Here is a 27,887-nt window from a genome sequence, read left to right on the forward strand (position 1 = left end):
ATCCACACACCTGACACGTGTTACAACTGAACTTAACATACATATTCAAAGCAATCAACATATACATCATCCCAGTATCCACATTTGTTTAGAACTATACATTGGACACAGAACTAAAACAGTTTTAATGAAAAACACAAACATTAACAAAACATAACAAATGCTCCTTAAGTCCTCTGTGAAAAGACTGACTCTTTCTCATAAAGAGGAAGAAAGAGACCTTACAGATATTTAAAATCTGCATTACAAACACAGACACTGAGTGTTTATTCTACAGAAAAGAAGAAAATACACAATTACATAAAGTTGTAAATCTTGCAAACAAAAATAATACAACATTAAACTTAAACAACATTGACATGGGTGTAATACAGTACAGAAATGGATAGACACTGTGAAGCATTCCAGGATCTAGGAGGAGCTCTCCATCCTAATGATCTTGGACATGATCTCATTGACAGAACGCATCAAAATGCTCAGAGAATTGCATTTTGTATGACAATTGTAAACACTTCTGTCTCTAGACAGACAAATGGATTTACAATTGCCATAAAAATCAGGACAGAAATAAAACAAAATAACTACAGAAAGCACATTTTAAAAGATACAACACTGGACGGCAGTTGAAAGTGAACATTCCACTTTTAAGTACCATGTCTGAATTAGGTTGAAATTAGTGTGATTTAAACTTCATTCACAGTCAAAGGTGCATTGATTAATTCAGCTGAGTAACTGCAGTGGCTAGTTCACCCTTATTACTTAATATGTCATTTTAAAATACTATATATTATTTATATAATAATAAATTCAAAATAGACATAACATTATATACTGTTTTGAAACTCGAACACCAACTATATAGTGTATTCACTCGGACACAAGGCAAATCTCATCAATTTTTATTTAGTATCAACTAAATAAAAATTAATGAGATTTGCCTTGTGTCCGAGTGAATACACTATATAGTTGGTATTCGAGTTGCAAAACAATTACTGGCACAGTTTCATAAGTACTAAATTATATACAGTGGGTGATCGGTTAATGAACATAATTTGTTCCAAGACTTTGTTTGCTATCCGAATTGTTCGTTAACCGATTATCGATTTACCATAGGTTTCTATGGGAATTTGATTAATTCATTCTGGAAACCCCCCAAAAATAAAAAAAAATATATCCTTTCTGACTACATTTATTCACATGTAATAATAAAAATACATATATACACGGTCTTGCTTTTTTATTAGTCATGTTTTTTCCGTTTGTGGGAGTTAAAGAATCTGCCCAATGTCGCTTGCTTTTCTCTCTTCCTCATGATTTTTTGTAATTAATAGCATTGTAATTGTAGAGATCCCTAGGCCTATTAACCTCAATCTAGTTTGGATGCCATTNATCTTTAATAGCAGATATCGGCATAAATCTGCATTTTCAGAAGAAAACGTAAAAGAATTGTTTCTGTCAGAAATATAAAAGGCTGGAATTACAAGGGAGAGTTTCAAAGTTCGGGGGACTATTATTTGATCAGTATATACTGGGTAGAACGTCGATGTCTCCTGTGCTCCGAAAAGTTTTGAATTGTTGCTTGAAGACAAAGGAAGACCAATTGGTATTCGTTATTTTATGTCGCTTCTTCTTGTGTTTGTTCAGTGAAGTGTTTGTTATCCGAACATGTGTTCGTTGTCTGACCATAAAAATCTTTTGCAAAAGTGTTTGTTATCCGATTTGTTCGTTAACTGATCACTCACTGTACTGTATTTTATTTGTACTATGTTTTGAATTTTATCAGGTCAGTCCATAAGTTCATGCATATTTTATGACCTTGAGAAAAATCTTGTTTTGCTGTTAAAAATGCCAGTCTAATGTGATACTTTTTACACTGAAGTATTAAATTGGATCTCATTCATATAATACTGTTCAGAATTGGGAACATTTCAGTTGTTTATTTTCGTTAAAATGGAAGTAACAGATGAATATAAGAGACATGTTTTATACCTTTTATTTTTAAGTGATGAGAATGCTACAAATGCAGCCAAAAAATTAAATACTGTTCATAATCAAACTGTAATCAGTGTAAGGACTGCGCAGAAGTGGTTTGAAGGATTTAGAAATAATGATTTTAGTGTGGAGGATAAGGCTCGTACTGGAAGACCCACTGACTTTGATGATGATGCTCTCTCTGCACTAGTTGAAGCAGAACCATCTTTAACAGTTGATAAAATTGCGGAACATTTAAATTCATCCCATTGAACTGTTCATAGACATCTACGACAAATTGGAAAAGTTTCAAAGCTAGGAAAATGGATACCACATAAACTGTCAATAGCTAACTGACAACAACGTCAACTGCTCAACTCAAAAGCTTCAACTGGGAAATTTTACCTCATCCACCATATTTGCCAGATATTGCTCCCAGTGATTATCATCTTTTTCGGAGTTTGCAGAATTTTTTAAAAAGGAAAAACTTTCGAGAATGAGAACAATGTAAAAAAGGCTATTTCTGAATATTTTGATTCAAAACCGAAATCATTTTACAAAGACGGGATTAAAAAGCTACCATCAAGATGGCAAGAAATTGTACAAAATAATGGTGAATACATTATAGATTGAAATAAAATTTAATTAAAATTTTTTGTTGCTTTTTTTGTAGATAAAAATGCGCACGAACTTATGGACTGACCTGATAAAATAAAATTTTTATAACAGTGTAAAAATATTTCATATTACCAAAATTTTATATTCAAAAAATTGATTATTTTCTTTTTAAATTTTAGGTGCTGATTCTTTTAATTATCCACAAATTGTCTGTGATGTTTATTTTCCACCACACAAAGAATGTGGTGGAGGAATTCTAGCTTTAGATGGAAACAGTGGTCATGAACTTTGGAGATATTACACTTTACATGAAATATTTGCCATTAATTGTAATATTGATATTGATAAAGATGGAGTTAAGGATTGCTTAGGAGGAGGAAGAATGGCTGTGAGTTGATTAAATAATTTGATGAAATAGTTAAGAAACAATATAATTAGTAGGTAAATTCAATTTGCACTCTTCTGTTAGTCTTAGAAATAGTAAAGTAGAATGTTATAAAAGTTTAAACAGAAAAATACAGATAAAAGACATCTGTCTTAAATACAGTTTATGTCAATTTGATTAAAAACATTAACCAAATTGTGATAGTTTCAGTTTTCTTTGTCTTTTAATTTTTCATTACTTTATAATGGAAGCAGTCATATTTAAATTTCCTACAAAAAGTAAGTTATGATTGTCTCACCATCTATTTTATTTTCTGTCTCTTCTAATGTTGTAGTGTTTTTTTTTTTTCATGGGGATTTAGCCACATATTCATTGGGAGTTATAATTGCAGTTCCACTCTACTATACATAGTTCCATTTTTATTTTATTTTAAAACAAATATTTGTAAAAAGAAATTTGCCCTTTATTAAAAATGAGGATGATATTAATTACACAATAATGCTTATAGTATAGCATATGTAATTATAATAAGTCATAGAATTCAAATTTCACATGTTATCAAATTTTAAAATAAATTAACCGTTAATGTTATTTTTACTAACAAAAAACTAAAATATTTAAGACTGGTTTTTTATTAATAAAGAAACATTTTATGTATTTCATTTGTTCCAAGATAAATGGAAAATGGGGCCTACTCTACTCCCAGATCTGATACAAGTTCTCAATGGCCCTGACACTGAGACCAAACCAACAGACTTTTACATAGGGGAAAGTTTGACTCTAAGATACAGAGGTTTGAAGAATTGAAACAAAACATTGGTTTGAAGAAAAACTTCAATATTTCAATGAAGTTTTTCTTCAAACCAATGTTACGGATATTTCTGTGGTTGTGTTAATGGATTAATAGATAGACTCAAAAAATTAAAAATTTTTTGTAAATAGTCTGAACTTCTAATTGGAATTGTATACGTAAAAATAATATTAAAGTAGCCAAGACATAGCCAAATATTGTTGCACCACATCACTAGTGGACATTTGAATTTGCCGACTAGAACATGGTCAGTTAACCGATGTGACGGTTGATTGGGGGTCGGATAATCGATGCTCTACTGTACTATCATCTTGCACACATCATTAAAAGATAAAAAATATTTGAAATACTGTAATTATAAGTATTTTTTGAGTTTGGGTCCCCCTTCTGGGTTCTAACCTAATCTACATATTTTTGAAAGATTACTAAAATATATCAAAAATTGCTAAATTCCTTTCCTGCTACTGTCGCAATTAAGTGATTAAATTATGTATTAATTTATTAGTTTGGTTTCCGTTCTTTGAGATTTGGCCCAATAAAGCAGCTGCCCTGATTAACTGGTGTCCCAATTAAGCAAAATCCACTGTATTTCCAAAATATTATATGTATGTTTTGTATTAATACAAGTAAAGACAAATTATTCATATAATTCATTTGAAATAATAATTAAATGAAAAATTATTATTATTTATAGGGATTTATTGCATTGAGTGGTAGAGATGGTAGTTTACTTTGGAAATTTAATGATCCGAAAGTGAAAATTCCAACATCTAATTTTTATACTCCTATTTATATAAGAGATTTAGATCATGATACAATTCCAGATATTATTACTATTCATGGAGGAGATCCGCTAAAAGAACCAGGTGAGTTTACACACAATTTTTTATTGAAAAAAATTTTCTTATGCAATTTAAATTACTTACTATATACTGAAAATTGATTTTATTTTACAATTAAAATGTTTTTATAATTATTTCATAAGGCAGTGAAAAACGCTTGGTTGGAAGAATACTAGTTATAAGTAGTAAAACTGGTAAAGTATTGCAATGGGTTGAAGTTCCTGATGGTAAAGAAAGTTATTATTCACCTCAAATATATACTCAACCAGATGGTAATGTATCTTTTTATAATAATTTTTAAAAATAAATTGTTATATTGAAGTTAGTTTTGATCAAAAACATGTTAATTATACAATATATATTTTATCATTAATCAATTTATATCAATGATAAAAAACATAATATAATTACTATATATTAATGACTATTACATACAATATTTATAATAATGATTCTCAATTAATTAATAATGCTTAGTGTATTATAAACGACACAACTGACCAGATAATATAATACAAATAACTCTTTATTAATATAACTAAACACTTCTATATCCAGCTGGTTCCCTTGAGCTACTCCCTCACTGTCCGTTTTTTCCACACCCTTTCTCAACCCCTTTAAACCCGTGTTGCCACCTTGGCACCTACACAATTACATTTAATGTTTATTTAAATCAACAACATATATTACACTTAGAAATCCTATTTATAATTTCTGAAATAAAAATATATTACAGTTATAAAATAATTTACAGGAAAAATGATGATAAGACTTAGGCCAGTAGTTCCCAAAAGTTTTTGATTCTAGGCACCCTTGCTAAATGCAGATTTTCCCAAGGTGTCCTATGTCAAATTCTAACAAGTACATTACAGTCGACCCCCCTATAAGATCATTGATTTTTCCGTTTTATCTGAATTACATGTTGTACGAGTCACTTAGATTTTACAAATATGTGAGCCGTTCACAGTCCGGCACACGTATTTGTAAAATCTAAGTGACTCGTACAACATGGAATCCATATAACACAGAATTATCTACAGTGTTAAAGAGAGGTCTACTGTACAGGACCCACCAGTGGCTGAGTGGCCTGAAGACCGTAAGATTCCCCTCATCTCGTGTAGAGAATGAAAAACTTAATCATGATCTTAATATGTACAGAAACACATTAATCATCCGGATATCTTCTATCAATACAACACAATTCAATAATTCCCAAACTTTACATCTTAAATTTGAAGATTTAAAAGGATAAATATAAATTTTATATCCGTGACGTTTAACTTAAGCATAAATGGCTTTCATACTACTGTATTTGCAAAATCAGACAATTTCTTATATATTTAATGCAAATTTAATCATGTAAACATAATAAAGAGACTTAACGAGAAGACAGATAAGTTTTGTGTCTTGATTGACGTGCTTGGATGAACTAGGAGTAAGACTATTTATAAGAATCGTTTCACGTTGACGCCCTTTTCTTGTAAACAAGAAACTACCATCCGAATTTTATCGAAGTTTCCCTTATATCCATCGTCTCTAGTTAATGTTCGATGATGTAACTGCACTTTTTCTTGTTGATAACCATTAAAAACAATTGCTTTCGCTTCAGCTGAACTTCTTAATGAAAAAGAAACAATCGTTTAAGAATTTCTGTAGTGTTTTCGTTTCAATTTTAAGCCATCAATAAAATCGATCATATAATTATTAATTTAATAATACGTCAGTAATTTCTCTGGGGTAATTACTGTATTCATTTCATCCAATACATTAGGCACAGTTCACACTACACGTTGTACAGTACTTGTAAAATATTGACATCTGTAAACAAAACCTTTCAAACTTGTTTCATTAGTAGAAAAATTTTTAAAATTTTTATTTTGAGTTAATTAATTATTTTATTTTTATTCAGAAATAAGCGATGATTTTGGTAGAAACGTATAGCATAACAAACATCTTATAAGAAAGGGAATAATGTAAAAGACATTTTTCACCCCTTTAGCGTTACATCTCCACAAAATTCTGCTTTTAATAATTAAAATACAGTCGACCCCCCATAACACTGTTGATAATTCCGTTTTATATGAATTCCATGTTGTACGAGTCACTTAAGATTATACAAATACTTGTGCCGGGCTGTGAACGGCTCACGTATTTGTAAAATCTAAGTGACTCGTACAAAATGGAATTCATATACAACGGAATTNGGCACTGGAGGAGAAACTCATGGTGGCTCTTTGTGGTGTATTAAAGTTGAAGATTTATTAAAAGGAAATATTAGTATGGTAACAATTTCCCCCTCTTATTTAAAATAAAAACATACTGATAATTTATAAGAATTTTTAAGACCAGGAAAGAAAGTAAGAAATTCATTTTAAATTAGTACAATTAAAGTTTAGAATCCAGAATTATTAAATGCAGTCATTTCCCAATTTATAATCTCTTGACATAACAATCAGTACTTAAAATGGCTAAAACTGGTATATTGAAAACTCATTTAGGAGTCCAAATAATCAGTTGCACTCACAGCATATTCTAAATTTTCTGTACAATCACTCTTTTCGAGACTATCATTCTAATTTCAAATTTGTAGTAAAGTTAAAGTAAATTACAGTAATAATAAGTTACCAGTAAATAAATAAAAATTAACAGTGAAAATAAAATACATTCTATATTAAAGCTGAAATACCTTCTAAATTTGATGGTGATTCATTTGAATGTGATAGTTGTCTTCATATTTTTGTTCACTTTTGTATTAATACAATAACTTATCATATCTCATGTCTACTCCTACCATTTTGCATCATTTGAATGTGTCATACTTTGTCAATTGATATTTTAATATGGATAGAAAACAGGATAAATGTGTTATAGTTATGTTACACTTGAAATTTATAAGATTTACGATATAATTGGTTAAACTTAGTTACATGAATAAAGAATGAAAGACAAATTATTCGATGGAATTTTAATACTAGAAAGGGGAGAGTAAAAAGATTCCATAAAAGAATCTAAAATGTTCATAATTTAAAATGAATTTTACATTGTATTTGTTCATATTCCAGGCTAAACAAATTTACACTGATCATAAAAAGGGTATTATGACACCTCCTGTTTTAGTTGATATAACTGGTGATGGAATAATTGATATTGTTATGGCTATGTTCAATTCGAAAGTTATAGCATTTAATGGAATTGATTTCAAGCAAATCTGGTCATTTCATATTCCTTCTTCAGAGTCTTACAGGTAATTTATCTTATATATTATTATAGGTCTTAAAATTAAAAAATCTTATTATTTGATATGAAAAATGTAATTTTTTTTCATAATTTCTAAATTTTAAATGTGAAATTAATGTTAATATATAATAGCTGATTTTATAAAAACATTTGAAAAGTTAAATTTAGTTATAATTAAATTAGTTTTTTCTTTTGCAGTACTCCAGGTGTTGGATTTTTCAATAATGATGATATTCCTGATTTTATTATAAACTATCAAATTGGTCCAGGATTTCCCATTTATTATTATACTGAAGTGAGTTATAATATAATGATAAAGAAATATTTTAAATACGTTATTTTAAATTATTTAATACGAAAATTTATTTTAGTAATTTTTTTGTATAGACAACAATTTTGGATGGAAGAAATGGAAAACCTTTATTAGATAATCCTATTAAAATGGTTGTTGGAACCCAAACATCTCCTCTTGTTATCAGTTTAGAAGGTTTTGGAAATGATATATTTCTATATTGGATATCTGACTGTAATGGAAACAGAAAAAATCAGAATTTAGAATATGATTTTATTAAAGGTATGTTTTAGACATGAAATTTAAAATTCATGTATGGTAACTATTTTATAAAGAAATAATATTCAATTTCAATACTGAACCAAATATCCTGCTTCCAGAAAACTGGCTATTTTTTTTTTTTTGAAACTGATTAGTTTTCAATTTGGTGAACTGTTGTACTGTGTAGTACTAAGTGACTACAGTACTTCCTTTTGGTTTCCTTCGCATATGCTTTGCAAAACACTAGTTTCAGTGTGACTGCTGGCATACTGATGTGTTAAATACAATTTTGTTTTTACTTTCCTCCATTGTTTATTTTGTATTTTAAGTATAAATTTAACTTGTGTTTAGAAAACCAGAATATGCAGAAATCTGGACCACTTCCAGTCTCAAGCTTGCTGGCTGTTTGGTCCAGTTCTGTATTTCTCTGAAACTATTTTCAATTAATCTCAAATAGAAAATATTTTTTTTTTCTCAGTGTTTTATCTAGAGCTTCTTTTAAAAGTTTTTCTGATGCTTCTGGCAATTATTTAGTTGTTATTACATGTGGTTTAGCATTCCTCTTGAGAGTTATTTTAAATTTTACTCTTCTTGTATCACCTATTAAACCTATAGAACTGGTTATATAAACAAAGAACAAAATACATTTCACAGTTTGTTTAACAGAAAAGTTGGCACTAGAAAAAAAAGGGAGGTTATCATAACTAATCGTTCTCTAAGGAATTCTCATCAATTTTTTAAATTGATGCAATTGAAAAATATTCATTATAAAACCATACAAATGAAATAATACAGCCATAATCTAAATATATAAAATTGCTTGTCCTGACTGACTCACTGACTGACTGATTCATCATCGCCCAGAGCAAACCGCTTAACCTAGAGAGGTGAAATTTGGTAGACAGTTAGGGTACGTCATGGAAACGCACACTAAGAAGGGATTTTTCGAAATTCCCCCGCGGGGGGAGAGGGAGAGGATTAAGGCTTAACCGGAAAAACGGCTTCTACTGTACTATTTTAGATGCGACTTTTTCTTTTTATATGCGTTTTAGTAGGGTATGCCATGGGAATTCACACTAAGAAGGGATTTTTCGAAATTCCCCCACGGGGGAGAGGATTAAGGCTTAACCGGAAAAACGGCTTCTACTGTACTATTTTAGATGCGATTTTTTGTTTTCAACTACGTTTAGTCTTCATTGAGTACTTAGGTGTATTAAATTGATAACATTTCAGATATTTCGATTTTAAAAATGTTCGATCCGTTTTAAATTTGAATTTGTTATTGCATATTGGTTCGATTATAGAACGATTGTAAATGTTCCAGAAAATTGATCAAATTGAAGATAGTTCGTTTGATTCTCGGCAATTCTCTTCAGCGGTAGGTGTTATATGACAATTACTATGGTTATTGAAATATTGAATGTAAATGGGGTTTGCTTACAAAACCTCTGCGGACGAAGTTGCGGGTAACAGCTAGTAGATTATACATGCAGATAAGGTTACAAGAAATCCTGCTTTTTGACCATCTTTCCTCCCAAACAGGTCATCTGTCCTCCTCCTGGAGGCTGAGTGGTGTAAAGTTGACAACACTGGTTGACAGTGCATCCTCCATGTGCTACACCATGTCCTGTTTATATGACTATGTGGTGTGTTCTCTTGCTAGCTAGCTCATTCTCAGTAGACAGTGTGTCAGGCTGTGGGAAGATGACAAGCGATTTGCTTTTCCTTTTTACCCACATTCCATTCCCTTCGATTCCAGAGACTGACAAACAAAAGTGCCTTCCTTTAAGGCAGCTCAGTTGTGTAGTCAATGATAAGCCATTACAATGGGTAAGAGAAAATCGATTTTCACATCTGATATGGAAGGAACCTTTAAGTTGTCCAGGAAACTACACCATCCCCAAGTAGCTGTGCAAACCACTTTGCATGGGAAAGGAAGATCGGATCCTAAAGACAGTGTTCCTGTTACTTACAACCCGTATCTACAAAAGCTTTACTCTCAGATTGCTAGGAAGAAATGCATCAGCATCGCACATAGGAGATGTCCTAGTGTATTTGATCTACTCTGCAATGCTAAGGGTACTCCCAGCCAGGAGATGCTATCTGGAGTTTATATCATCCCACTAAAAGATCATAGGTATGATGAGGATTTAATATACATTGGCTCCACTAAGCAGTCATTAGGAGTGAGACTAAAGGAACACAAAGCGGACATACAGTGCAAGAGAGTAACAATTGCTCTAGCTCGTTACGCTACAGATTCTTATATCCAACCAATATTTAACGAAGCCAGGATCATCCATACCACGCCTCATATGGAGCATTTGAGGTGGATGGAGGCAATTTATATGTACAGAGCTGGCCAAGATAACAAATGTATTAACAATAAAGAGGAGTTATCCCTATCATGGCAAACACTTATATATGACAAATAAAATCTAAAACATATATAAATTTTTGCTTCCAAGGAATGCGCATGCCCATTGGTGATAACAGCTGCAGAAATAATCATTCAATTCGACAGATCAAGTCTCTTTCAAATTGTTTTCCATCGAATGTATTTTACAATTTCTGTTATTCACCTGATGAAGAACCTTATGATGGTTCGAAAACGTTTGTGAGAACTTTTTATTTTTATTTAATGTTGCACCGTAAAAGATTTGTGGATGTAAATTTTCTAACCTTTAAGTTCTTTAAGAAAGCATAAAACCAACAATAAAGCAAGTATCTGGTGTGCAAATTTGGATCTACATTTGTATCTGTTGCAAACCATGGCAGTACAGGTAGGCCTCCTACAATGCGGCACCTTTACAACGCGTTTTCGCTCCAACATGGTTGGAAAAATGCGGAAATTTTCTTACAACGCGGTACTTTTATAATGCGGTTTACGGTATTTAGAAACGAATTATCTTTCACATAACAGAAAAATTGCAACGGATAACGTAATATGCGCCGCAGTTCAGTGTACAGAGCTAAATGTCCTCAAAAACAGCTGTTTGTCCACGTTGACGTGTTATTCCCATAATAGTTTCAGGGGAAGACCAGTTTCTAGACAGATATGTATCAGTTACCATAAACACTCAAATATATCACTGAATTTTCGATAATTTATACTCTTTCAATAAGTGGGGACCACAAAAGTGGTCCAAAATACAGTATAAACTTCTATTGGGTGTATATTTTTAACAACATAGTGAAGAAAAGTTATTTTTTTGATTTTTACTGTCCACAAAACTGCTTGAAAAAATTTTAGCCACAACAATGTCGAATGAAAAGAAAGGACCGTCGTTAAAAAGGAAATTTATATCTCTTCAAACAAAGGTAGAAATTTTGGATTGAATTAAAAATCAAGAGTGGATAGATGATATTGGTAGGCATTTTAATTTAAATGAGTCAATTATTCAATTGATTAAGCAATAGTAAGAAAAGATTAGGAATTCAGTCGCATCCGGATCATCTATTCTTGCGAAAAATGTTGCTCGTCCCAGAGCACCTATAATGAAAAAAAAAAAAAAAAAAAAAAGGAACAAGCGTTAATATTATGGGTAGAAGATATGAACAAAAAACAGTTGCCTTTAAATAAAAGTGCAGTTAAACACAAAGCCTTAAAAATATTTGATTATTTAAAATAAATAGGGCAGTCGTCGGCTGATGAAACCAGTGTTAAATTCGTGGCTAGCAATAGCTGGTTTGAAAACTTCAAAAAAACGCCATTCAAATGCCAAGTTTTTCTCTTTTTAGAACCGAATCCCAGTTTTTGTATTAAGTTGGTGTCTCCTATAACGCGATTTCCCACAACGCGATATTTTCAAGGAACATATCTACCGTGGTGTAGGAGGCCTACCTGTACTTCTCTTCAGAAACCATAGAAACCAACAAACATAAGACAAGTGTGAGAAGAACAGCAAGCAGTTCAAAAATGATTATTTTATAAAATCTGACTCTTAGGAGGATGAGAATGTGCATGCTTCAGAAGCAATATTTTGCTACCATATAGTTGCACATCATACTAGTTACAATACTATGGACTGTACATCATGAGTTAAACTCAGAAATTTTTCCTGATTCAGAAATATCAAAGAAAATTGTGTGCACTTCAACCAAAGCAAAAGCAATAATAAATGGTGTAATTGGCCCTCAATCCATTGACAAAGCAGTTTTCTCAATTAGAAATGTTTCTTATGTGGATATCTCTACAGATGGTTTGAATCATGCCAGTACCAAGATGTTTCCCATAGTGGCACAGTACTTTAATTCCAAAGAAGGCAGACTTGTTCAAAATTAGTTGATCTAGAGTAGGGGTCCCCAAAGTGGTAGATATCGACCTCAAGGGGTTGATAAGAGTTTTTCAGGGGTCGATTAATACACAAGGGTCAAAAGGGGGTCAATTAATACCAAAGAGGATCAATTAAACTGTCTAGGAAAAAAATAGAATACTGTATTTCAATAAAAATTTGAAATACGGATATGATCAACATTACTGACTACAATAGTTATAACTTGAGTTTTGTCTTAGCCTACGCCACTTTAAGCATGTGTTACTCTGTTTTCACACATCTGGCAACTGTACTAGTGTTGCAAACATGTTATGAACACTGGTAGTTCATTATACTCAGACATATGTTGTATTGTTACACTCTAATAGAGTTGTCACTTTAAGTATTTTATATCTAAATGTAGATATTTTGTCCTTTGCAGAGAAAATATTATACTGTAATATATCGAAAATCATTAATATAGTACAGAAGCATTTACAAGGAAAAACGTTAAATTGTTCAAGTTCGAACAATCATAATGTCCTTTCAAGTAAAAACGGAGCTATTTAAATCTTCGCTGGCACGATCCGATTTTAAATATTTTTCAAACTTGTGAGTACTAAAAGAAAATGAAAAGATTTCCGACTGTGATTTGGAGATATATATTAAACATCTTGATAAATTAAGAGAAGACTTTAAAGCACATTTTGAAGACTTGGAGAATATGCATGTTCCCGAATGGTTTGCTAATCCATTTGATGTAAAAATAGATAATGAAGATAGTGAACCTGGCTTAGAAGATGAACTGATTGAAATATGTGTAGATCTCAAAGCTAAAGCGTTGTTTAAAAATAAAAACCTTAGTGAATTTTGGAGCAATAGCAATATTGCCACTAAATATCCCAAGCTCAGAGCAGAAGCCGAACCTTTCTTACTTTCATTCCCAACTTCATACATGGTTGAAGCTGGTTTCAGCCACGTGAATGCAATTTTGGCAAAACAGAGGAACAGATCAAACATGGAAAACCATGGTGATTTGCGACAAAAACTTACCAATTTTCAACCGAATATCAACAATCTTGCTGCTTCTCTTCAGACACATCCATCTCACTAATATCAACTATTTTAATAAAAAGGTATGTTAACATATTTTTAAGGTATTCATTAATAGTTGCAAAATGACAGTAAGAGGTTTTTTCAACCAATATAAATTATGTTATGTTTTCAAAGATAATTGTATATTTTATGTATTATGACATGTACGGTTTAAGAACTATAGGCAAATTTCCATCTATTCATAATTTTGCTATTATTTTTTAAGATTATAAATCAGTGGAAAATATCTCCTTTTTCCATTAATGTTATTAGGTGGATTTTATAAGATATGGGAATTCTTTTGTTGGGTTGTTATGCAGGTCTCCTTATCGCTTAATATCAGAAATGCAAAAATGATTTAATGTTTTTGTTAAATACTTAATCTGGGGGTCGATAAGAAGGCAAATATTCTATAAAGAGGTCGACAGAATAAGAAGTTTGGGGACCCCTATCTAGAGTATGAAAAATGCAGATATTATAGCCATTGTAGTTAAAAATTGCCTTGAAGAGAAAGACATTGTAAGTAAATGTATTGCCTTTGGAGGTAACAGCTATAACACAAACTTTGGTGGACATGGCAGGCATGAAAAAAAAAATTAATGTATATGTCAAACTAAAAGAACTGATAAACGATGAATTGGTAGGGGTTGGTGCCCATATCTTACATAACTGTGTGCAGCATGGTATAGATTTATTATCCTTTGATATAAGGGTGGATCAAATATAAACAGGATTTATTTTATGTTTTAAAATTATTTACAGTCGACCCCCCTATAAGATCATTGATTTTTCCGTTTTATCTGAATTACATGTTGTACGAGTCACTTAGATTTTACAAATACGTGTGCCGGACTGTGAATGGCTCACATATTTGTAAAATCTAAGTGACTCGTACAACATGTAATTCAGATAAAACGGAAAAATCAATGATCTTATAGGGGGGTCGACTGTATTAAAAAATAAAAATCATTATGATTTATTTTTCTACATAGCTTCCTGCTATAGAAATACATTTTTCCTAGCAAGAAGGAAGGTTTCTTATTCCAGTATTGTAGAATGAAGTTGGTTGTGTCAGAAGCCAGTTGCGCACGAATTCTTCCACTCCTGATCATCTTCGAATCGCTGCCCTCCTATAGCTTCTTTAAGTGGCCCAAACATGAAAATTACAGGGCGATAGGTCCAGGCTGTAGGGAGAATGATCAAGTGAGGTCCAGTGCATTTCGTTAAGTTTTGAGACTGTTAGAGCCGCAGTATGGGGCCTGGCATTGTCATGGAGAAGAATGACATCTCGAATCAGTTGGTTTCGTCCAATATGCAGCCTTAGCTTTATCCAACAGCTTGCAATAGTAAGCAGCATTGATTGTGCTTCGAATAAGGTCTCAAACTGCTCGAATGTTTTTGCTTGTAATGCTGGTCCGAGGATGGCGATCGTGTTTCTGATTTTCCACTCATATCCGTCCTTCCTTGAACTTTTTATGCCAGGCAAACACATGAGTCCTTGACAGTGTTTGATCCCCAAACTGTACAGTCAATCTGCAAAAAATTTCTGTCACATTGATTCCTTCAAAAGCAACAAATTGTATGATTATGCATTGCGCAACAAAGGGGTGTATCTGTTGCTCCGACATTGTGAGCACTACTGACGAATTGGTTTAAAGTATGAAACGGCCAGTGTTCCCCACTCCTAATGACCTTACCCAATCAGACCAGACGTGTGGACCCTGTACTGCCAACCTTAGTTGCTCAGGAACAAAAATCCCGTTTATATTTGATTCACCCTCATACTAAGAGCTTCATCTTAAAGATTTTCAACTACTTCTACACTTACACTGTTCTTGCTGCAGAGTTAATGGAGTTTTGCAACTTTGTAGATATAGGCTATGCTTCTTTGCTTTCACATTTGAAAACATGCTGGCTCTTTCTCTTTCCAGTTTTTGAGTATTGAAAATTTACCCTGCATTTAAATCATATTCCTTGCTTCAAGAGAACAGACATACTATTCTGAATAAAGTTCTAACAAATGAACTGTGTGAAAATTATCTCTGCTTTTATCATTCATTAATGTCTATATTTCACGAGAGAATTCTTTAAGTTGGGAAAGAAGATAACAATATGATAGAACTAATTAATATCATGTAGGACACAGTGAAAGTATTGGAAAGTCATTTGACTTTCCAATACTTTCAGTGTCCTGCATGAAATTTAAGGAAAATTTGAAACCATTTGAAATTTAATTAAAATTTCATACCATTAAAAGTTAAAGGATTCCTCCAACAAAAAACTGAGCAAGGCTCAAGGAACACTTCAAAAGTTAAGTGGCTATTTAAATAAAGTACAGTACTTAATTAGTTACAAGTAAAAGAGATAAATAGCATCTGCAGCAAAAGGGAGTACCCATAAATGACACAAAATTATTTGATCAGTAGCAAAACCTTCAAAATTATTTGGAAGAAAGTGAAAACCCACAGCTCTCCACCATATCTTGATATTTAATTAATTTAAATTCAGTTGTAGTTCAATCTTGATAGATGGAGACAGCAACTAGATAGATGAAAACAGCATACCATGAAGTAAATTTGCTTTTGTGTATAAGGTTGCATAATCTCTGGAGTAAAGCATTGGGACCAGTTATATTATCCCAACTGCTTTTATTATAATATAAAGCATTTTAATATGAATTCAAGACAAAATCCATTAAAAATTTGTGACACACAAGTGATAGAGTAGATGAATATGAATTACCTTTGCTTCTTAAGACTTATAATAATTTGTCTATTAAAATGAGTGCCAGTACTTTTAATAATGTGTTATTTAATTAAAAAGATATCTTATTAAAAATGAATATTGTCATCTAGATTCTTTTGATTTTGGCTTTATTATTATATAGAATAGATTATTCAAAGATTGCTCAAAGATAAATTGCAACAGTTTATCTTTGAGCAATGTTAAAAATTATATGTAGTATATCTTGTAAATGGAAATAATCTACTAAAAAAATCTAAACTTGCATTTATCATTCAGAAAAACAAATTAAAGAATTTTCATGATTACATTTTTATCAACTAGGTTTTACCCTGCTATACCCTGGTGTTGCCTGGGCAAAAAAATAAGAATAAACATTAAGATTAGCTAATTTCATACTTCTAATTTTCTATTGTATTATATTGTAGAATTTGGTTTATATAACTACAAAGGCTATCTTATATAGCCAATTTTACCCATTTTCATGGGTGGAAGAATTAAGTCCCCCCTCTTCCAAGGCTAATTAGAGAATTATTAGATGGGTCTACAAATATCTTGGATTTCCTGCAAAAATGCAAAACAATGAATCTAAAATAGTACAGTAAAATCTTAGAGAATCCTTAACTCTCTCCCTCTCTACCCCTGAGAAGGGGAAATTTCCAAAGATCCATTTTCTTAGTGTGCAATCTCATGACATACCCTAAGTGTGTACCAAATTTCAACTCCTAACAGTTTGGGCTCTGCACTTATTGTTATTATCATCAACTCATCTTGATTATATTATATGATTAGGGTCAAATTTATAAGAAATTCCGTTTTCACTATTCTATTTATTGAATATCTAATAGAAAAAAATGATTAAAATCATAATAAATCTTTAGTATTTAAAAAGTTTTTTTTATTTAAGTAACCTAAAAAATAAAAAATTAAATAATTTATAAAATTAAAAAAATCAGAAAATTTTTCATTATAATGGAGAATTAACTGACTTAACCTTTCTTGAATAAAATGATTAATTTTAAATTCTAAAATCTAAAAAAACTTGTTTGGAACATTACATTTCAAATTTGGAACAAATTCAAATATTCGCTCAAATTCATTTATTTTGGATTTATTGTTTTTGCTTTATCCGAAAGGTGAAATAATTAAAATATTTATTATTTGCCAAAATGTATACTATATGTGCCACTATTTATTTTCCTTCTTTATTATTTACACTTTATACTGACTAAAACTAACTTTCTCCTCCTCTTCCCTCAAGAGGTGGAATTTCCAAAATTCCCTTCTTAGTGTACATTCTAATGGTGTACCCTAACTGTGTACCAAATTTCAACTTTCAACACCTAACTGTTTGGGCTTTGCACTTATAATATAATCAAGATGGGTTAATAATAATAATAAGATAAGAGCAACTAAATATGATTTGACTATTTTTACTTTATTGAAATGTATAACTGTAAATTTAAATTCTTTATCATCTAGTTGCTCCATTCATAGCTAGTTAAATCTATGATGGGTGTAAACAAAGATTCTTTATTTTCTTTATTTTTTGCTTAATTTTAAGAGTTTAAGTTTGTAAAATTAATATTAATTTGGGAGAAAAACAAAGCAATCTTGTGGCTTGTTAAATTGGACCCAAGTAAGTAAGTAATGAAGTAATGAAAGTAATGAATATTTTCTCCATAATAATAGAAATAATATACAATTTATATTGTTTCATTTAAAGACTTTCATTACAGGGACAAGTGTTCATGAACAGTCCAGAGCAGATTTCTGTAAAATACGTTTCAAAGAAAAATTATTTACAAAAATGTTTGGATTAACAAGCAAGATGAGTCCACCTGGAGTTAATATTTATGATTCAGGTGAGAATTTTTCAAGATAAAATTTGCAAGATAAAATTTTATTCAAATAAAGTAAAGTATATTTGAGAACACAATATAAATATTTCAAAGTTTTTTAATGCAACAGAAATAACTGGTGATAATTTGCATCAGCTAATTTTTTAGAAACTTACCACCAATTATTTCTGTAACATTAATAATATAAGTTACATCTTCCGAGGTAAAATATTAAAAAATATTTCAAATTTCTTAATTTTTTAATATAATATTTATATTATTTATTATTATTAAAATAATTCAGAAAATGCTTTCATTTTTAATGTTATCTCTAATAGTATGTTTATTTAGTTAGATATTAGTTTGCCACCTTCTGAAAAACAGCTGACCCGGACAGCAGGTCAGGTTTGTTCAAACAGAAGTTCCTGACGCATGTGCAATGTCATTTTACAATGCGAAGAATAACATGCATGGCGGTTCTAAATCAGTTACAGTTAGGGACTAGGGACTTGCATAGGAGTAACCTAAATTAAGAAAGAACAGGTACAGATGACTTAACTCTATTGGATATTGGAGAGACATGTATGATCGTACACGTATCTCCAATATTCATGTTTTTTGCATGTACAATCATACATGAAAAAAAACAACAACAAAAAAAAAATCAACAGGTTGTGCGCCACACGTTGGCATAAACAGACTAACATGGCAGAATTGCAGATGAGTTTCAGTGAGTGTGAGTTCTTTTGCTGTTAAAATAGTGTAAATTTGTAAAAATATTTGCAAGAACTTTGTTTCATCGTAATTTCACAATTTCTACGAAATTCCCGGACAAAATTAATAGTTCACCCGGACAGTGAGTCAATTCCCAGACTGTCCAGATGAAAACCAGACGAGTGGTAACACTATTAGATATATATACTTCTTTTTTAATAAAAATCTAAAAGAATTGAAATATATATAAAACTTTTAATTTTGGTTTCTGTTTCAATGTGTATGCAAACTGGATTATATTTTAAATTTAAATGTTATTTAATTTAATTTATAGTATTCTATTTGATTTCATAGATATTCTTTTAAATTTTAATGTATAGGTATGTTCTTCAATTTCATGAATATTTTATTCCATTCTCACTTAATTTTGTTTGTTGAAGACATCCCAAGAGCATAGGAATCAAAATTGTTTTAATAGAATAAACACATTTGATTCCCAAGAAATTTTGCAGTAATTTATTTAACCTTTGAAATATTTTTTTAATATTGTATAAATTAAATTTTATTTTTGATACTTTACTTGATATATTATATTTTAAGTTAATAATTTGTACCTGTACATTGAGACACATGTCTCCTTTTTTGTCTAAGTTGCCCTTTTTGTAATTCTAAACTTCATTTAACCCCAAATTTCATTACAGTAGAGTCCCGGAAACTCGATTCTCAATAACTCAACATTCTGTAAAACTTGTCATTCAAAAATAAAATAATAATAATTTTTACCTCTAACTTAACACTAGGTCAAATAAGTTATTGTTCTTAACTGGCAACACTTTGACAATACACCAATTCCACATATTAACAAAGAATAGAACCCTTTTTCCAAGATGCCACTGCAAAATAGCACAATCCACAATGCAAATGTCACTAACTTAAAAATATCCACTAAGTAGCCATTATTTTTTAAAATTAAAATTTAACTACAAATAGAATGAGCAATTATTGTGACATCGTCACAATGTAGGCTGTAAATTTTTGGCTCTCAATGTATAATACTCTTGATTTTAGTGATGTCTTGCCCCTGTACATTATATTTTTCCTGTTAACAAGAGAGTCATGTCAATCATCTATTTAACTTTGTTCTGGAGAAAATTTTTGAATTGAAATAACATGACTTCCTGCCCAAACCAGAAGTTTGTATATAGTTAATTGTGCCTCTGGCTTCTAAGCTTGCCATATATTGTCTCAACTTTTATCTATCTAACTCTGTTAGCAAGATTAAGGAAAGACAGACTGTCAAACAGATGGATACCAGTGAGAATTTATAGGTCTGCAATTTTAAAATTGTAGCCCAAATAGTCATTTGGTACATAAAGATATTATATATGCAAATTCATATAAATATTAACTATGGAAGTTCTGCTATTTAGAGTAGCATCATTGCTATGCCACAAAATTCATCATTTTTAGTACTCATCACCTTTTCAGTCCACATTATGTCAGGTTTGTGGGACTCTATTGTATCACGAAACAACTTTGTGACTTTAACTAACCTATAAATATAAAAGAAAGTAATGAATATTTTGTCCATTGTTCCACACAACTATTTTTATGTAGTTATTTGTTACTTGTACATGGACAAAAACCATATTTCTTGTTTTCAAGGCCATGTAAGCCCCAAGTGCAACTAGCATAACCTTGTGAAAGCACTGATCCAATCTTGAATCATAGAGTTTGAAGCTTCTTGGATAATGTACAATGCCCAATTTTCATAACGTGTTCCTCTTTTCTATAGTTTGTGGGTGCTGCTGATTGGATCAATATGGTCTATTGCAGTGTTTTTCAACCTTCTGGCAACCCCTCAAAGCCATATTAAAACTATATCAGTGATTTTAAAAACTATGTATTTAATTTTCTTTCTGTTGAGACCTAAATATCGATCGAAAAACCAATTATACTGTAAAATAAACAGGTATAGCCTTCTCACTAAAATTGTAGTTTTTGTTTTTTATTGTAGTGTAGGACCTACAAACACTTGTCTTTTTCTTTTACCCGCAACCCCCGTGTAAGGCTTTGTGACCCCCCTGGGGGTCGCGACCCACAGGTTGAAAAACACTGGTCTATCAAATCTAAATATCTACATTTGATAAAAATTGCCAGGACAAAATTTTAAGTTTAAAAAAATTTAAGAGAATTCTTAAGTAGACAATACATAGATATTGAAAAGACACATTTGTATCTAAAATATATACCAGTAAATCTATTCATCCAATCTATTTTAAACGAAAATTTAGATCTATTAGAATCCAATATGCCTTTAAAGATCAGTAAAAATTACTATTGATTTTTATTAGTTTCTATTGTTTTCCTAATAGGATAATAAAATATTTTAAAATTAATAGGCTATATTAATTAATTAATATCTTAAATAAATTAGTATTATATAGTAATTTATTTTGTAATTAAAAATTTTATTTTTGTACTAGATTATAGAAAGGCTATAGAATTTGGTAATCAGCTAAATTACACAGCAATAGGTTTATCATTTAAACGGAAACAGCTGAATCATTATCGTAATCATCATATGTATAACAGTAACTCAAGATATAAGCAAACCAATGATGCTAAATATCAGTCATATGAACTTAATCACCATCCTGACTATTATCAACATCGTTTACCAAATGATGAATATTTTAAAGACTCAAGATATCCATTAAATGGTTATGCAGAAGAATCTGTAGATAATGATGATTTAGAAAATATAAACCAAAGAATATTTAGTCCAGAAGATGAACAGATATATAATCAAAACCCAAGTGCATATTATCCAAAAAAGTATAATGATTATGATAAGAATGGACCAATAGATGATTATAGGTATGAAGAAGAAAACAAGGAACCTGATAATGAAAATATGAAAAATTATTATAGCAAAGATGTATCAAGCAAATCTGAAAATAATTGGAAAGGATGGTATAATGAGGAACATCCAAAAATATACCATAGAGGACAAAACAGTAGACACAATTATTGGAAGGGTAGACGACCGTATCGTAAAACAGAGGAAAACATCAAAGAAAATTACAAAAATAATTCACCAGAAACAAAGCAAAGGACCAAAAATGGTTTGTCTATTTCAAATATTTTTTACTTTTTATGGTGAAAGTTGTCTAGTTATTACAGTAATTAAGTACAAATAAAATAAATATTGTATTTAATGGAATTTAAAAGACATAGTCAGTTCAAAATAATTCACTTCATAATAAATAAATAATAATTTTATATGAATGAACATAAGTTAAATAACTTAGGTATTTAATATAAATTATTTTTAATTGCTCTATGTTCAACTTATTATGTGAAATGTTGGTTAATATTTTTCCTTTTTTGTAAATTTTAAACTTACAAAAATAAAAAATAATGTTCTTCATTAATCTTTTATTTTTTATTTCAGTATATATCAGTATGCATTAGTACAGGCAGTAAGACAGTCCTTGACTTTCAGATCTTTTGCTTCTTCATAGCCCCTTTAGCTATTTTTTTTGTTTTTTTTTGAATAATGAAATACATAAACTGTTTCTTTATTAATTAATTAATAAAATGCAGTCTTAAAGATTTTATTTTCAGTCAACTAACTGAACAGTAGTTCCTATCCTACAGGGATAAGAACTAACGTGGGTCCTAAATTTTTCCAGGCTTAGGAAATTCCCAGCTCACCCCTCTTTTCCAGCAATTTTGGCTGAAAGTGCAAAATTTAATGTACAAAAAGTAATTCAGGATATCAAAATGTGATGTATTGTGAAAAGTGCAACTGTGCCCGATCGCCACTAAGGTGATATTACAACAATATTGAGACAGTAAAAAAATGAAATAATAAATTTATTGAGATAACACAAGGCATAATAAAAGGATTCATATACAGTCGACCCCCCTATAATTACGGTCCCTATAGTTACGATTCCTATAAAACTACAAAAAAATTGCTACCGGTATCCGTAAAAAATAGTAAAAGTTCCCTATAAATACCTCAAACGTCATCGGGAAGCCGAACTACTTTCCCGCCGTCCGTAGCGCCACGCTACGGAGAGATTTCTATCGTCTGGACAGTATTATATAAATTATATATAAATTAGGTACTGTACATATAATTATATATTAATTATATATAAATTAGGTACTGTATATATAATTATATATTAACTTATTGTAACTTTGTTATAATTAAATATATAATTTCCGCCGTCTAGCGTGGCGCCACGCTACGGAGATTTTTACGCTAACTATCGTCTGTCAGTATGTAAATTAGGTACCGTAAGTCTAATACAGTACTGTAATTTTATACATTTCTTGTGAAAGAAACATTTCTTATTCAACGGCGATTAAAATTATTTATATTAATGATGTCTCCGAAGTTCTACGAAGTTTTCACAGAAAAATAAGTTGTTAGAAATCGGCCGCTCTTTGCTGAGCTGTTCCGCGACGAAAACAATGTTGAGCAATGGCAATGTCGAATGGTGACACTCGGTAAGTAATCCTACAATTTTTTGTTTATAGCGTAGTTTATACGGATTATTCCCAAAAAATATATACGTATTTTGGAAATGTTGAGTCGGATTAGTCTAGAATTGATTAATTTTATGGAAGAAAATCTTTCAAACAGCTGTAGTCCATAAACTTGATACGTATCGGGTTGTGATTGGAAGGATTCGTAAGAAAGCGGATTCCTAGAGAATGGAACGTATCTCTATCTTATAGGGGGGTCGACTGTAACAACTCTAAGGCATTTGCCCAGCTCTGCCCAAGAACAAAAGTGTCCAGCATGTGGACCTGCATGACAAACAAAGATGTTCTCATGTTTACAATAATAAAAATAGAGCACAATATTTATTATAAAATATACTTTTTTAAAAACTAACCTATGCCTAAAAATGTAGAATGAGAAATTATGATAGAAGAGATTAGGGATACCATACTCGATTGATCCTTTTGTTTCTGAGATGACTATTTTAATTGATTCTTGGTGGGATTTCATCCTTTCTTTTTGGGGAGGGGTTGTCATGTACCAGTACCTTTTTTTCTGGGGATAACAGAGATTGTCTTATGATTGTCTTAAGCCTTAGGACTCTGATGGCACGAAGCCTTCAGAAAACTTCTAGGTTCTTCATTATGGTCTGGATTGACCTCCTCTGTCTCCCTTGTCTCAGCTCTTCTATCCCTTCTCGGAAATACAGAAACACAGTTACTTCCCATTATGGGTCATTAGGCATTTACTCTCCCCATGGGACAGTTCAGAATGTCAATTAACAACCAAGTGAAGTAGAAATAAAGGGCAGGAGAAAGTTCTAGAAACAGGAAATGATAAGAATCAAGGACAGAAACCACAATCCAGAATATTCTATAACAACTTAAAATTATGACTTACAGCCACAGTATGAAAGAGTGAGTTGTCCAAAAGCCAAAGAATGACTGTTTTCAAATATGTTGTATTTGCTGAAGTTTCCTTATTTAAGGATAAAAGTGATTTTTTACAAAATTTATTATTTATACCAGTATATGGTAAGATAATGTTTCTTGTGAATATTTATTATTATTATAATACAACATGTAGGAATTTTCAATCGTTTATTTTATTAAACATATACAACAATTAACTCCCCCATATTAAATTATTCACTCAAAAAACTCATTTATTCTAGTTTGCTTTGGTATAACTATTTGCAGAACAGTTTTTAATTTTGATTTTATTTCATTTTAAATATCTCTCTCTCACTGTTTCTGTGACAGTTTTAAGAAAATTTATTGATACATTTTGTAAACAGTGTTTATTGAATAAAACAATTAGCAGAAATCTTTAATCTTTATATAAAATCATTTATATATGAAGAATGTAGAATAAAGATGAAAAATGCAGTTTCTTCCCTTGTTTTAACATATTTGAAAATGCACTATACATTATAAATTTATATAAAATAATTTTATTTCTTTGTTCTTCTAAAAGAAGACTGGACCAATGCTTAACTTGATGCAGTAACTTTATTTCATTTTTACAATGATATGCAATTTATTACCTTTAAAATACAATTCTAATAATAATGAAAATAACATAAGGTTATTTAATTTTAATGTGACAAATGTGCACGATTTTCTTTGCACAACTTTGTAAAATCTGGTTGCTTTTTGGTCAGCTTCAGTCTCAAGTCATCTTCGAGTTGAAATTGGTGACAATGTTTAGTTTTCATGTTTGTCATGGCTGAAAATCCGCTCTTGCAGTTGTATGTTGTGCAAAATGATAGTAAATATTTTATTGCTGCTTCGCTGACATGATAATAATGTTAATTGTATAACATGAGAGCCTATTAGATGTCTATTAAGAACAATTAAATTTTTAGAATTTAAATTAAAACACTTTGTAAATACGTATAAAATTTTTGGCACGCATGCGCCTTAACATTTACGTATACAAATACGTATTTACAAAGTGTTTTAATGTTAATTGTACAATTTTTGTTTCTTGTGCAAGAATTTCATTTAGGTATTGTCACAAATGCATATTTTGATGAAATTTCGAGAATATATTTAGTTATAAATAAAAAAATTTGTGCATTCAACATCATGTTGTAAATTGCCGAATTTTTGATGGTCCACCAATTTTTTTTTGATTGCTTCATCTCATGCATTTAAATTTTAAATCGACCGATTTTAGATTGCCGCGCGTACCCCTTCATGCAATTTCGCATACCCCCAGGGTACTCATACCACTAATTGGGAACCATTGTTTTAGATGAATAAAGAAAATAAGGATGAAATATTTAAACATAAACAAATAAATTGGCAAAACACACATGTTGGCGCACACACTAAGAGAAGTTCTTTATAATTAATAATAAAATAATTTTTTTTATCCAATAAAATTTATTAAAAATTTGTAATTAAATGATATAATCTTTTTCTAGAAAAAGTATGGAAACGATATAAAAAACATGTGGGCCCTCATGATGCTGGAGGCATTCAGAGAACAATTTCCACAGGTATGTTGATCATTTATAAATATATAATCTTAATAAATGGTTAATTAGTATCATATGTTTAAAAAAAGTAGTTCACTTGTGTGGGTTACCTCTTGGACCAGTGCTTTTAGATCTAACGTCCTCAGCCGGTAATTACTTTGATGCAGACAGATTTGAGTTTGAGATTAACCGTCTGACCGTTGTAACAACGTGATGTTTGTTACGACAGTCAGGAAGAAACACAGTCAGTCACCACCTGAAGCAGGCCTCGTGGAGGTCAAAAGCGTTTGTGGAGTAGTTAAGAACATAACACTTGTACAGAAAGGTTTTCGTGGATTATTATTAAAGAGACATTTATACACAAGATCCAACAACATACAGTAACCGTAAAATAGAAAATTCATGTAGATTCTTGTAGTTAAAAAAAAAAAATGCATATTTACTTTTCAGTTTCTCATCCACAAGCAACAGAATGATGCTACCTTGATTCTGTCAAAAGTTTTGAATTTCTTATGAAATGTCTTCAAAATGATGTATTATTTATTATTTTGGAATTGGCATTACTTTTCAAAACAGATTCAATTACTCAAAAAACATGTTTACATAAGGTGTTGTAGGACTTTCACATCAAATTGTATACATGCAACTGCTTTTATTTATTATATAGATCAATAAAATTAAATTCATAAATAAAATAAAAATTTCATTTATTTTATCTATGGATAGGTGCACTGTTTCCCATAAGAAAAGGAATGCAAAGTGAAAACAGCATTGACATTGTTTTTGCCACTTTCTGGTTTTATCCTGCTCATACACAAGCTCTTCTTCCAGATGATATTGAATGTATTAAAAACCGTTTAGCTCAAGAAAAAGAACGATTTCATCATCAAAGTAAGATTTTAATATATTTAAAATTTTTATAATAATTTTCATATTATAACAATACTGAAATTATTTTTAAAATATTTAAGGTGATTATTATGGGATGGACCATGATGAATATGAAGCTGCAATCAGAACCGAATGTCTTCGAAAAAATAATCACTACGTGGATGCAAATAAATCAGTTTACGATAACTTTGAAGATTACGATCCCTTCGACCGTCGCATGGGTCAAATGACCGTTTACAGACTACGAATCTCTTGCCATTGCCTAAAACAAAATTTAACCTCAGATGCAAAATGTGCAAAAATTCTTCCATATGCACAACAAGGTTGGACAGCTTACATGGGAATGCATGGTAATTGTCTGTTTAACCCACATCAGTTTACATAAAATTTGAAAAAGAATCATATGTATAGAATACCATAAATGTTGCCTTCAAGTACGGATGATGATTTATTTTAAAATAAAAATGATGCAAGAATATTGATTTGTACAAAACAATTAATTTGACTTTTATCTTGGAACAGAAAAATATTTGTAGTAAAATGAAATCATAATTTAATTTTAAAATTCATCATTTTAAAGTGAAATTCAAAGCATAGAATGTCAAAAGGATAATTATGATAAACAAACAGATCTTCCAACAATTTAAGAATTGAAGAATTAGCTAAAAGAAAAATTTGCTAAATATTTTTTGAAAAAATTCATAGACAAATTATATAAATTTTCTAGAATAGTAAATATTCTCGATGAAATTCACTTAGCAGATAAAAAACACGAGTGGCTTATTCTGTAATATACAAAAATTTAATAAGACAACCATTTAAATATTAGCAATTTAATAATTTAAACTTTGGTCAAAAGTAATAAAAATCTGTTAACATATCAAGTGGAAAAAATTAATTAACATTAGAGTTTTTGTATGT

At 30.5% G+C, this 27,887-nt stretch overlaps 1 protein-coding gene across 1 annotated transcript; it reads left to right on the forward strand.

Moving 5' to 3' along the window:
- Positions 1 to 381: 381 nt before the first annotated feature.
- LOC111636214 lies at positions 382 to 27,867 on the forward strand. The gene is made up of 14 exons (XM_023381424.1): positions 382 to 493; positions 2,769 to 2,977; positions 4,480 to 4,651; positions 4,771 to 4,899; positions 6,061 to 6,070; positions 6,822 to 6,909; positions 7,690 to 7,871; positions 8,063 to 8,159; positions 8,252 to 8,438; positions 18,250 to 18,375; positions 21,552 to 22,193; positions 26,022 to 26,096; positions 26,802 to 26,966; positions 27,047 to 27,867. Exons 1-14 carry the CDS (start codon positions 382 to 384, stop codon positions 27,349 to 27,351), a joined length of 2,499 nt encoding a protein of 832 aa, XP_023237192.1. The 3' UTR covers positions 27,352 to 27,867.
- The last annotated feature ends 20 nt before the right edge of the window (positions 27,868 to 27,887 follow it).

Source organism: Centruroides sculpturatus, unplaced genomic scaffold (assembly GCF_000671375.1).
Source record: "Centruroides sculpturatus isolate CEXI.00-Female unplaced genomic scaffold, Cexi_2.0 scaffold158, whole genome shotgun sequence".
NCBI lineage: Eukaryota > Metazoa > Arthropoda > Arachnida > Scorpiones > Buthidae > Centruroides > Centruroides sculpturatus.